Raw genomic sequence first — 13,283 nt, 5'->3', positions numbered from 1 at the left:
CATGCCCCCGCTACTTTTATATTCTCACTCCGAGATCGCACTACAGTAGGGAAAAGGGAATATCCACACTGTGCTGCGATCTAAGCGACAACCCCCCATGGCTGTTCGCTTAGGTGCCTTTTCGAGAAAGTGCATTTTGGGAAAAATGCACTTTCGGGAAACAGAACTCTCCTAATTACGTTTCTCTGAAATGTAATTTCATTGGGTCGAGGTAGACCCATAACATCAAACAGCAAGACCAATTATCCCTTCACAGACGGCCTCTACACACAATAACACCACAATTAATGAACAATTTAGAAAAATCCATACATAAATGGATGCTCAGATAAAACTTTACACTTCCTAGCACTTCAGCAATATCATCTTCAAAGGGAGACAAACTACGTGACTAATATCACCATGTTTATATACTTCTCAATAATCAATAATTAAATCAAATAAAACAATTAAAACACTAATCAACTTCAAGGTTACCAAGAAAAACTATACCCAAATAATGCATTAACCGATCAAACATGACAAATTCAATTCATTATTTAATCCTACTGGAAAAAGTATATTAAATTTCAAAATAAATTGTTTCTAATTTATTTATTTAGGAGTATTCATCACCACCTCTTGATGATCTAATAGTTGCCATTCCTAAATAACTTATTGGATCTCTTTCCCCATGTCCCTCTTCACTATGTTTAGCAAGACTACTTTTTGGAAAATCACTTTTCATATCGCTAATGTGTTCCCGTATCCTATGCTTTACCTTCATTTTTGTCTGCCTATGCTTCCCTATACTTACTGCCTACCCACAGCTTATGTTGCGACACTGTCAGGATAAAAAAAAAGCTTACCTCCTGTAATTTGGAATGTCAATAGACATCAGAAATGATTCACTCACTTTTTTTTACCAGTTAGTTCATTTAAACCTTTTACCTCCTAATTTAGCTTTTCAGCTTCATTATCCTGTTTCAACCTGAAATGCCATTTGAGTACCTATTTTCATACAGATGTTGTAGATCTGAGTATTTCACAAAGTGAACTACTACTATAATGTAAAAATTTGGACTAATATTTTTTTTCATAATTTTTGTTGGGTGGGTGTTCGAAAGACATGCGTAAATGGGCGTGCCTTCGTTGAGCTGGCACCTCAGCGTTCATGAAAATCTACTGCCAATCATTAGCGGACTGGAGTTCTGCTGTGGCGACCCCTAACCAGGAAAAGCCGAAAGACAAACAACAACATAGGCCAAGGGAGTTTTTAATATTCTCAGTCTTTTTATTTGCTGTGATGTGGCTTAACTAAATGTGCGTTTTTTTTTTTTTTTTTTTTAAGTTCAAAGATCACTGGGCGTGAGTAGGAAGGTAACTGACTAGACAGTATATAAGCAAGTGCAAGTTTTTTTTTTCTTCTTTTTTTTTTTTTTTATATGTGTAACTAGGAATTATTTGAGTGTAGAATGCTTTACTTTACACACTAGGCCACTGTTAGGTAATCAGCTGGCAGTCTGGGTATGGGGATATTACTTCTTCCATTTCCCAGCTTTCAATGTGGCCCAATTCATGGTGGATTAACTGATTATTTAGAGGATCACAAAGGACTTCCAAGAGATTTCTACTTCAAGTTCTCATGTAAATGAATGTAGTTTATATAAAACTGGGATTTTTTGTACTTTAATTTTATTTACTTTTGTCAGTTCCAACATTGATTTGAGTTAATGGTGGGAGTGGGGATGAAAGGAAAAAAAGTTTACATGTAGTTTAGTTTTAATTTTTTGTACCTGAACTTCTTTACATTTCATTTTTTGCTTGAAGAGGGAATAAAGTTCTGGTTCAGCATCCATTTCAGAGCCCACTGCTTCTAAGTACAACATTTCACTTTTACATTAAAAGGTTTGAGGAATGCTATGTTTTAATGCACTGTGATCTTTTATTGCATTTATATGTCCTTCTGTAATTTTACAGGTATACTATAAGACTTATTCAATTTTCTGGGGTGTTAGACTTTTTGGGGCTGTGGTTGGTGTGTTTTACTGAGTTTAGTTTTAAAACGTCTATTGGTTCATAGGTGAGTACTAGGCTAACTGCCCTTGCAAGCCATTGTAAGCCTAGTCAATTATTTCTTATGAGGCTCAAACCCTGCACCTTGTCTTTGTAAGGCAAACACTTTAACCACTAGGCCACCCTCCCAACTCATTTTAATGTGCTTTGCAGTTAGTAATGTTTTACCAAGCGCTACAGAGTTTGTTACAATTTCTCAGATTAGTGGAATTTTGTTGCTACTACAGCACTGCATTTTATTATATTTAGTTTTATGTTTTTTGTTTTTATACTTAACAGATACTAACAGAGCTGATCACTTCATTTATTTAATATGTGTGCATACATCTGTGGTGAGTTGCTGCTCTTCAGAGTTTGAATGCACTATGTGGGTTTCTGCATGAAGATTTGTTTATTGTTCTTTACTTTCTATTTTAGATCTGTTTCTTTAATGTTACAGTACAAGATTATTTATTATACCATGCAGCAGACCCCTGCATATTAGATATATTTATGACATAATTTAATTTGGAAGGCTACAAAAATGCAGCATTCAACTGAGAAGACAACTAGAACTAATAAATACACACTAATTGCATTTTTAATTATTTATATTTGTTTGGTGAGGTAGTGCACCGACCAATTTTAGGTTCAGCCGAGTTGAAATATAGAACATTTCACAAACAAAAAAGGCAGAAATGTGAGCAATTTTAGTTCAGATTAGTTACACAGAAAACTTGTCCATGTAACTTATATTAAAGAAAAGTACAGTTTTGTACCTACCATAAATGTAGATGTTCGAAGATCCACATTGCTGCAGTCCTAACACTTGGGTAGTCCGCTGTCCCAGTCGGCCCGAATACCAAAGTATAAGGTTGACGTCGGTCAAGGCGCATTATTCTGACGTCAGGGTACAAATGCGCATGACCGACGTCATATCCTCAGTCTTTTCTTGCCCCAGATGTCAGAAGACCCTAAAAAGATAAGGCCAAAACCAAAAACACCAAACACTCCTGTACCAAATATATGTACAATATATACAAATTTACAAAAGTACAACCCCACCCACACAACCACCCCTAAACACAGAGGGGAAGGAGGGAGGGTAAATTGGACTGCAGCAATGTGGATCTTCTAACATCTACATTTATGGTAGGTACAAAACTGTACTATGTTCTTCATCTCACATTGCTGCAGTCCTAACACTTGGGTAGAATCCCAAAGCAGAGGTAAGGGAGGCTGGCAAATCATAAAGAAGCAGGAGCTGTCAACATGCCCTGCAAAATAGCCGTGGCAAAACCAGCCCTAGATTTAGAGTAGAGAGGAAGGTGGTAATGCTTAGAGAAAGTATGAACTGAACTCCAAGTAGCTGCCTCCAAAATATCCTTAGTTGCCCCCCCCCCCTTAGAAATGCTGTTGAAGTGGCAGTAGCCCTAGTGGAATGAGGCCTAATCCCAGCTGGAATCTCCTTGCCATGATGGGAATAACAAAATGCAATGCAAAACCCAATCCACTTAGAAATAGTTTGTTTTGACACAGGCTTGCCCTGAGAACTCAAAGCAAAAGAAACAAACAACTGCTGAGACTGCCTAAAATCCTTAGTCCTGCTTAAATAATAACGCAACTGCCTGTGTACATCTAAAGTGTGCAAAATCTTTTCCCCTTATTTTGGGGATCTGCATAAAAGTAGGCAAATGAATAGTTTGGTTTAAAGCCACACTAGAGACCACCTTAGGCATAAAGGAAGGATTAGTACGTAATGATACCCTATCCTTATGGAAAATCAAAAAAGGCTCAACCGCCATAAGGGCCTGCAATTCAGAAACCCTTCTTGCAGAAGTAATGGCCAACAAAAAGCAGTCTTCCATGACAAGTATTTCAATTCAGCAGTAGCCGAGGCTCAAAAGGTTGTAGAGTAAGTTTCTCCAACACAAAATTGAGGTCCCAAGCAGGAGTAGGAGCTCTACGTGGGGGTCTTATATTCTTTGCCCCTCTAAGAAATTGCTTGAACAAAGGATGAGAAAACAATGGTGGGTCACAATCATAGTGAGCTGAAATTGCTGCAGCATGAATCTTAATGGAAGAGAAAGACAAACCTTTGTCCAATAACTCAGTAAGATATTGAAGAGCCACACTCAAATTAGGCTCAGAAACCTCCAAATCCTTTGCTGCACTCCAAAATAAAAATCTCTTCCATTTTTCTGCGTACACTTTCCTTGTACTAGGTCTTCTGGCTTCCATAATCACATTCAAAACTTGTTGAGGAAGTTGAGACCTGCTGTGGTTCAAAACAGAATATGCCAGGCTGTTAGATGAAGAGAGTGAAGCTTGACATTGAGTAGATGACCGTCCCTCTGAGACAATAGGTGTGGAATCAAAGGTAAAGGCCATGGAGGCTTCCTTACCAGACTCCTCAGTAATGGGTACCAGTGTTGCCGAGGCCAATCTGGAGCTATTAAAATCATCCTTGGTTTGTCTTGTCTGACCTTTAGGAGTACCTTTGGGAGGAGAGGCAGAGGTGGAAAGGCATACACATGAAGATTTTTCCAACTGAAAGAAAGAGCATCCACTTTCCAAGCTGTGTGATGAAACCTTTTCGTGGAAAACTTTGGCAGCTGGTGGTTTAGTGGAGAAGCGAACAGATCTATGTCTGGAGTTCCCCATGACACTGTCAATTTCCAAAATACATGAAGATCCAGTTTCCACTCGTGGGGATCCATGATTTGCCTGCTTAACACATCTGCTAAGGAGTTCTGTGCTCGGCAGAAACCTTGCCTGAAGATTTAGTTGCAAGCTGAGCGCAGTCTCCCACAAAATCATTGCTTGCCTGCATAGAGGATAAGAATGTGTTCCCCCTTGTTTGTTGATGTACCACATGACAGTTGTGTTGTCTGTTAGAATCAACACCTGCCCTGGAAGAAGTAACTCCTTGAAAGCCATTAATGCAAACTGGACTGCTAACATCTCCTTCATGTTGATATGTAGATGCTGTAGTCTGGCAGGCCACTTGTCTTGTATCCACTTTCCATTCAGATGAGCTCCCAAGCTATGTCTGAGGCATCTGTCGTTAGAATCTGACTCGCCTCTGGCCGGGTCACAGAGAGTCCCTTGTTTAGGTGACATTCCTGAGCCCACCACAAAAATTCCTTTTGAATGCAAGGTATTATTTGAATGACAGTGTCCAAATCCTGGCAGTGCTGTGTCCATACATTTTGAGATACCATTGCAGCTTCCTCATATGCAGTTTGGCATTGGGAAGCACCAGAATACAAGATGCCATGAACCCTAAGGCTTGAAGGACTGTCCTTGCAGTCAGCCCGGACTGAAGAGATAGTTGATGGAAGTAAAGGGAAAGATTCTTTTGTTTGTCCGGGGTTAAAAGGCCATCTGGGTTGCTGTATTCAGTCTCACACCCAGAAAGCACATGTCTTGAGAGGGTACTAGACTGGACTTTATTTCGTTCACAGAATACCCCAGGCATCTTAGCACTGCTATCACATATTCCAAATGCTGAAAAAGGTCTTCCTTTTCTTGAGCCAGAATCAGGCAGTCGTCCAAGTAAGGATAGATTTGTATTCTTTTTAGCCTGAAGTAAGCTATCACTGGAGCCAGAACTTTTGTGAATACTCTGGGCACAGTAGATAAGCCAAAGGGCAATGCAGAGAACTGATAATGGGAATTCCCAGCTCGAAAACGCAGATACTTCCTGCAACTTAGTCTGATAGGCACATGAAGGTAAGCCTCCTTGAGATCTAAAGTTACCATCCAGTGATCTTTTCCCAGCAGAGGTAAAAGCTGTTGTAACGTCAGCATTTTGAACTTGGGAATGTCCAGATAAGTGTTGAGGATAGATAAATCCAAAATTGGTCTCCACGTGTTCCCCTTTTTTGGTACTAGGAACAGGCGAGAATAAAATCCTAGGCCCCTTTCTGGCACAGGAACCGGCTGAATGGCCCCTATTTTGAGTAACAGAGAAATCTGCTTGTGAGCCTCTTTTCTTTGTAGAGGAGGAATGTCTGGCATGCCTTTGAAAGGAGGCAAGGTATGGAAATAAAACCTGTAATCGTGGTTAATGATATCCAATACCCATCTGTCTTGGGTAATTAAACTCCAATTTTCTTTGAAAAGTGCCAGCCTTCCTCCCAAAGGTGCTGCCAGACGAGAAGGCTCTGGCAGCTGAAAAGGCAGGTCATTGGGTCTGTTTACGAAAGGACTGACCCCTGCCCTCACCAGAAGACTGAGCAGGTGAACTCCCTGTTCTAGGCCTAAAAGAACCTTGAGCTCTGCCCCTACCATGTCTAGACCTACCCCTAGACTGGGAATCATAAGAAGGATATGTCCACCCCTTAGTAGGCCAATTTCTACTAAACTTCGGAGGCTGAACCTGCAAAAAATCTTTAACAGTCTGCATAGACTTAGCCTTGTCCTCCATTTTCTTTAAAACTGCTTCCACAGGCGAACCAAACAACACATCAGATTGTAACGGAGCATCTAAAATCCTTGTCTTAACATGCTCAGCCAAATTCTGATCCCTCAGCCAGGCGTGCCTGCGAAGAACAGAACCAGTGGCAGCCACCCTCGAAGAGGCCTGTACAGCATCAAAACCACATTGCAAAGAATGCTTACCCACCTGTTCAGAAACATGAACTAAATCCTGCAACTCTTTACACTCAATACCTTCCGCCAGAGCATCCACCTTAGACTTCAATTGTGAAAGGAGATAATTTTGGTATTTTAACATGTGGAACTGGCAATTCAAAGCCCTCATGGCTAAAGTGGAAGAAGTATACACCTTCTTTCCCCATCTATCCAAAGCCCTTGCCTCTTTATCAGGAGGAACAGGATTTTTAACAACAGAAGCCTTAACACCTTTAGGCCCCTGAGAAACAGTTTCTGGGTCTGCCCTAGAACTCTTAAAAGATACTTATGAGCTTCAGGCACCCTATAATACCTATCCGGTTTAACTGGGGCAGGAGGCAAAGAATCAGGGTTCAGGGAAGCCTCTGCAAAACATCTTCCACCACATCCAGAACAGGAGGTATAGCTAAAGGCCTATGCTGGGGTAGAAAACAAAATTCCCTAAGCCTTTTCCTGGAATCAGAGAAATCTTGACCTTCCCATTTAAAATGCTCCCTCATGGAATGAAGAGTCTCTGAAAAGAAAAATCCTCAGGAGGAGAAGCCAAGGAGTAGAATCATCTACATCAGAATCAGAATAAGGAGGATACTCCTGTAAGTCTTCAGCCGAAGACTCAGAAGCCTCCGAACACTGCTCAAAACTCTCAAGCTCAGGTTCCACCCTAGGCCTCTTGTCAGGAGGGGGCATAGAACCTCTAATCATAGTAATCAAATCTTCTGCCATTTTAAGCATATGTTTCTTAGGCAGAGACCCTGAAGAACTAGGAGAGACACCCACTGAAGTTAAACCTGGCCTGCCTCTCGAAGAAGCCTTGGAAACAGAAGGGAGGGCCTAACCACCTTAGGAAGGGAGGGAGAACAGCTACCTGAGAAGCCCCTTCTGCCTGGCCTACCTCCTGAGAGGACACATCTTGTAACAGTAAAGTCTCTCCCTGAGACTCCAAAGAAACTTCTGGCAGAACCTCCGGCTCCACTGTGCCCTCTAAAGAACCGGCGTCGGGACAGACGGTTCTTCCAACCTAGGCTTTGCTGCTTTGTCCTTGCGCTTTTTGACGAGCGGGCCGGAGCATCCGGCGGCAGTTTATAATTACAACGCTTCCCAGAAACTAACCTGGCACAGTCTAATCTTCTCTTTATAGTGCGTTTGTTAAATCTAGCACAAGAGCGACATCCAACAACGTCGTGCTCAGGCCCTAAGCAAGGTATACACAAGGTATGGTAATCCCTATGAGGTATCTGTTTCCCACAAGAAATACAGTTATTCACTTTTTCTGACATCCGGTTAAATACTGAGGCAAGAAAAAAACAAAATATTCCCCAACGGGGTACTTAGCCAACTTTGATTCGGTCTGAAACTCCGACTTCAGAAAATTTCAGAACGCCAACCTGCACTCGCAATACTGCTTCTGCATCGGACCATGCGGCAAAAAAGACTGCGGATATGACGTCGGTCATGCGCATTTGTACCCTGACGTCCTGACGTCAGAATAATGTGCCTTGACCGACGTCAGCCTTATACTTTGGTATTCGGGCCGACTGGGACAGCGGACTACCCAAGTGTTAGGACTGCAGCAATGTGAGATGAAGAACATCAAAGTGTAATGTATAATACTTACACTAGTTTCAAAAGGCGTTTCAAAAGTACTTTTCATCCTTCATAATTCTGTGAGAAGAGAAATGAAGCAGAAAGGAGACAGGGATAGTTTATTAAGGCGATATGTCCTCTGCTGAATAAGGAGCATTTGACATGGATATAGAGGTGCTTTTTGAGTTGCATTCTGAAATTGGAGTATGTGTTGATTTCCTGTATATCAATCAAGAGAAAGTGACAGAGTAGTTGCTTGATAGAATACATTTGCAGTGCTAAGGAGTTTAGTTCTAGGGGTAATGAGAGTTGGTGTATCTTTCCGGTAGGGTCTCAATGTATAAGGAGGGTTTTTCATGAAGTTTAGCTGCATAGGGAGCAAATATCTGGAGCTGCAGTAGTTTGCAGATTTGGGATCTTAACAATAAGTTAGGTATTTATGTTATGGGTAGTCCTTTATGTTCATAGGTAGTTAATAGGCTTGCAGTCCAGGAGACCATTGAGGAACTTTGCCCAAATTCCCAGCTGCCCCAAACCACTGTCTGGTTAAGTGATTTGCTCAAGGTCATACAACAGGCAAATGAGGGCTTAGGGAGTCAAGCCTTGTACCAGAGAAATTACAGAGCACAACTTTAACCCTTTGTTTCAACTGGCTTTTTCCAAGGATGATAAAGTGATGTTCAAGGAGGGGTGAGTTTGTCATAAATTGGAGATTTCTGGTGTGTGGTAGTGTTTTTCTTGGAGGCAGTTGTGGAAATGGATAGCTATATTCTAGCTGAGAGAGAACACTTTTGTGACAATATAGACATTTTGGCAGAGAAGAGGATACAGGTTATTTTTTGCTTTTGCTCTGTCCATCTGGAAATTGCAGTTTGGAGAATGATCAAGACATAACCCTAAGTACTTTACAAATGGAGGTTGTTTCTGTGGTGAGGTTGTATAAGTCAAGGACAGACAGTCGGGTGTTTGGTGAATTTTCTGTGGTGTTCCAAAAAGCACACTTTATATGTGATTACATGCACATAAACCTTAAGCAAATAAATACAATATTATCACATTTGAAACAAAAAAGCCTCATTGTAAATAGTCTTCATTACACAAGAAGCCAAAGAATAACAGACTGATGGCTGAATAGTGATGCTAAAACCAAAACTCACTCACTAACTCTTAATATGGGCTGATGAATACATTGGTACAAAACAAAAATATTCCAAAGTCGATGCATTACAATGAGACAGGCAAAAGAAGAGAAAGTGGGCTTACTTGACAGACTGTGTACAGATCTGGACCCACCACTGCATATCAAGAGACCCACACCTCCTCTGTAGCCCTCAGTCCAACTGAAGATGCGCCTTGATGATCGCCCCAAAGACTTAAGTCGATTTACTGCCAATATAACAATGGCACTTTTCCTAAAAATCCTTATCATTCCACTGAAACATTTTTTCTTTTTCCTGGATTCCTCTCTATTCTTTCTAGATTCCCCAGACAAAGCCTGAATCAAAGTCCACAGTTCATGTTTAACAGTTTCAAATGTGTTAATCTGATTTTGAAGAATGTTTTTCTGTGTATATAGGACACATGCACGGCCATATAAAGGGTAGAGAGCACCTGCCAAAAGTGCACAGGCTACTAACAAAGATGCATGCTCCTTTTGAGAGACGGAAAGCAAGTTTCTAAAATGAGAGTTTTCAAGGGCAAGGTGATCCTTGACTTTTTCCAGGCCAGCAATTTTTTCCTTGCTTATATCAGCTATTTCCTGACATTTCTGGAAGAGAGAAAAAAATAGCACATAAAATAGTCAGTAAAATGCATTTTCTACATTTCATTACAATAACAACTAGCTAAAACTGATCTTTTATGTAAATGTGCAAGTAAACGTATTATACCTACTGTAAAAACAAAATACATGATCTTTGAATACATATAAAAAGTTGTCTCTGGTTCAACAGCTTTCGAATGTTAAATACGGAACAATGTGACTTTGACAATCACTCATTTCCAGTAGATACCTAGGAATCTTGCTTGACCAATTACTTAACGTCCAATACCATGTCAAAACTATTAAATCAAAGACCAAAAAAACTATTCTGGAATAAAAAATTTTTATATATATATATATATATATATATATATATATATATATATATATATATATATATATAATCTTATCACCAGAAGGAAGAACAGTCATTAGGAAAGGGGTCCTATTCACACAGCTTTCATAGAGCCTCCCCATCATATATCCAAGAAAAACCTGATCTACCTCCATACAATGACCTACAGTATACAGAGCTTCATCACCCTGGTGCCTCAATGAAAACACCATTGCTCAGTGCTGCAAAAAGCTAAATGGTTTCCAAATGAAGCAAAGATGCACCCTCAGATCAGAGTCCCTAACACACAAGCTTTTAAACTTAAGCATCCACTACTCTGCTAACAGGTCCACCAAGAAATACTCGGTATATAAACAGAGATCACAATCCTTAACCACTCCATCTTTAACTACCAAAGCATCTAGACGCCACTCTACATTTCACAGTTTCTCATCTGTGTTCCCGTATCTCTCAGAATCATTACCATAACAACTTAAATCAGTTTCCACTTTCTACTAATTTTTTTGACCACCTTAAAAAATTCCCATTTAAGGAAGCCACTTGCAAATGCTTCTTACACTATGTACCCTGCTTGAAACTATATGCATTCAGGCTCCTCTCAGTAATTAGTTGCAAATGGCTATTTTGCAATGAGACTTCATCCTCTGGTCTTACAATAACTACTCTAATCACTTCTTATTCCAACTTACACGTCTACCCCAAGTAACACCCCTGTCTTCCAAACTGACTCCTCACATTAATTCTTTGCTACACCTTAATGCCTCTTCTCCACAGCTTCCTCATATTTTGCAAATAAAGTATGTATTGCTCTACAATATCTGTCGACCAACTTTAGAGCTATTACTGTTTTTGTTATGTTGCAAACAGGACAAAATCTTAACTATATCTACACTGTATCTAAACATGATCAATGTTATCCTGTGATTTTTCCTGTTTTGTGCAAAATGAGCCAAAAACGGTCCATTTGGATCAGCATTCTACTTACATTAATAAATGAAAATAAAATAACCACATTAAACATCTTACCCTGCATTATACAACTATAGACTAGTATTGCCTCTAGTCCCAAGGAGAGTATCTCTCTATAATGACATTTTTAGAAATAACAATTTAATCACCTATGTGAAGGTCACAACTTTAGTGGGGCCAGGAGCGCAGCATAGATGAATGTTAGTAGCAAACTCATAGTGACATTACAACAAGTACAGAGATGCCCACTCCAAGAACTTAATGAAATAATGCAAGATACAACTAAGCACAACAGCATGTCACTAGTGGTGACACCCAACCTTTCCTGCTTGATAAGCAAGAGATGGCATATGGGTTTCTCCACACTAAAGGAAAAAAAAAGAAAAGAAAAGAATACAACCAGCAAAATTCCATATATAAACCTAGATCATAAGTGTAAGTGATGGAAGACCTACAGTGTGACATGTGAACACACTAAGTTTCAAGAGTGTGTCATACAGAAAACAATCAAAAATTAAAAATACAAATTAATAAAATTATCATAACTCTGGGATATGTATTGCATACAGACAAATGGGATGGTTGTGGACAGTTCTCAGTCAACTAAAGAAAATAAGAAGTTATGTACCTACCATAATGTTCCATGTTAGTTGTCATCATCTCGCCTTCTTTCTTGCTGTTTGTTTCTTCAACAGCTCGAGAGCTGTTTACTGGCTCGAGGCTACCCCTTTATCCCATAATGCCTAGTGATAGCTACCCATATCTCGTTTGAAATAGCTAAACCAGACATAAGAGAAAAAACAGTTATCAAAAAACTGGTTGTTCCCAGCATTCTAATATCTAGAATAGTTTAGGAAGACCTGGCCAGAAGAATAATAATAAAAGAATACTCAGCCAGTGAAAAAACGGAACTCCTCTCAATCCACTAGGACGGGGGAAGAAGGGAGGGACGCAAGAAAGAAGGCGAGATGAAGACAACTAACATGGAATGTTATGGTAGGTACATAACTTCTTAATGTTCAGTTGTCTATCTTGCCTTCATTCTTGCTGCTTGGGACAGTGTCTCTAGCACCCAACACCCTGGGTGGCTCAGTGGAACCAAAGTCAGCTCTGCTCCGGGAGACCATGTCCACCTTGTAATGAGAGATAAAGGTATGAGGGTTTGCCCATGTGGTAGCTGCACAGATGGAATCCATGAGCAACCTAGACTGAAAGGCTAAAGAGATGGCCAACTCCCTAGTAGAATGACCTTTCGGTTTAATTGGTACTTTTATTTACCAGTTAAGGAACAAAGAGTTAATAGTGTGGGACAACCATCTGGATAAGGTCACCTCGGAAACTGGGAGACCTTGTTTATTTAAGGAATAAGAAAGGAATAATTGGTCTGACTTTCTTATTTCTTTAGTTCTGTGCAGGTAAAAACGCAATTGTCTATGAACGTCCAATTGGTGAAGTTTGTACTCTGCCTTGTTGCTATGATTTGGGAAGAACACAGGGAGATCTATAGATTGGTTTAAATTATTTTCTGAGCAGAATTTAGGAAGAAACGAAGGATTAGTCCTCAGAGCAACTCTGTCCTTGTGAAACACCAGGTAGGGAGGACGAACACATGGTGCCTGGAGTTCTGAGACGCACCTTGCTGAAGTGATAGCTACCAGAAAGAGGGTCTTCCAAGATAGAAACTTAATGGAGCAGGAAGCTGCTGGTTCAAAAGAGGGCAGAATTAAAGAAGTTAGGACTAAATTAAGGTCCCAAGGGGGAGGAGGATCTCTCACTGGAGGTCTAAGAAGAGATTTTCCTCTCAAAAAAGCTTTACAGAGCTTATGAGACAATGTTAGAATTTGACCAGCCAATATGAAAATTAGAAATGGCCGCTAATTGTACCCTAATCGTAGCGGAAATGGCCCCAGAGTGAAACCGTTGTGCCAGGAATTCCAGAAT

The 13,283-nt window shown here is 40.2% G+C and overlaps 1 protein-coding gene across 3 annotated transcripts in view; it reads right to left on the bottom strand.

Moving 5' to 3' along the window:
- CCDC171 (coiled-coil domain containing 171) overlaps positions 1–13,283 on the bottom strand; it is a 3,960,104-nt gene that overhangs the window by 1,653,642 nt on the left and 2,293,179 nt on the right. For all 3 annotated transcript variants that reach the window (XM_044061288.1, XM_044061289.1, XM_044061290.1), the window contains exon 16: positions 9,520–10,024. In XM_044061288.1, coding sequence (XP_043917223.1) covers positions 9,520–10,024 — 505 coding nt within the window. The remainder of the gene's footprint in view (positions 1–9,519; positions 10,025–13,283) is intronic.

The sequence above is a fragment of the Protopterus annectens genome, chromosome 2.part0, assembly GCF_019279795.1.
Source record: "Protopterus annectens isolate FY-2018-M chromosome 2.part0, PAN1.0, whole genome shotgun sequence".
Taxonomy (NCBI): domain Eukaryota; kingdom Metazoa; phylum Chordata; order Ceratodontiformes; family Protopteridae; genus Protopterus; species Protopterus annectens.
Note: the sequence above shows the minus strand (reverse complement) of the source record. Positions and strands in the feature narration are given on the sequence as shown.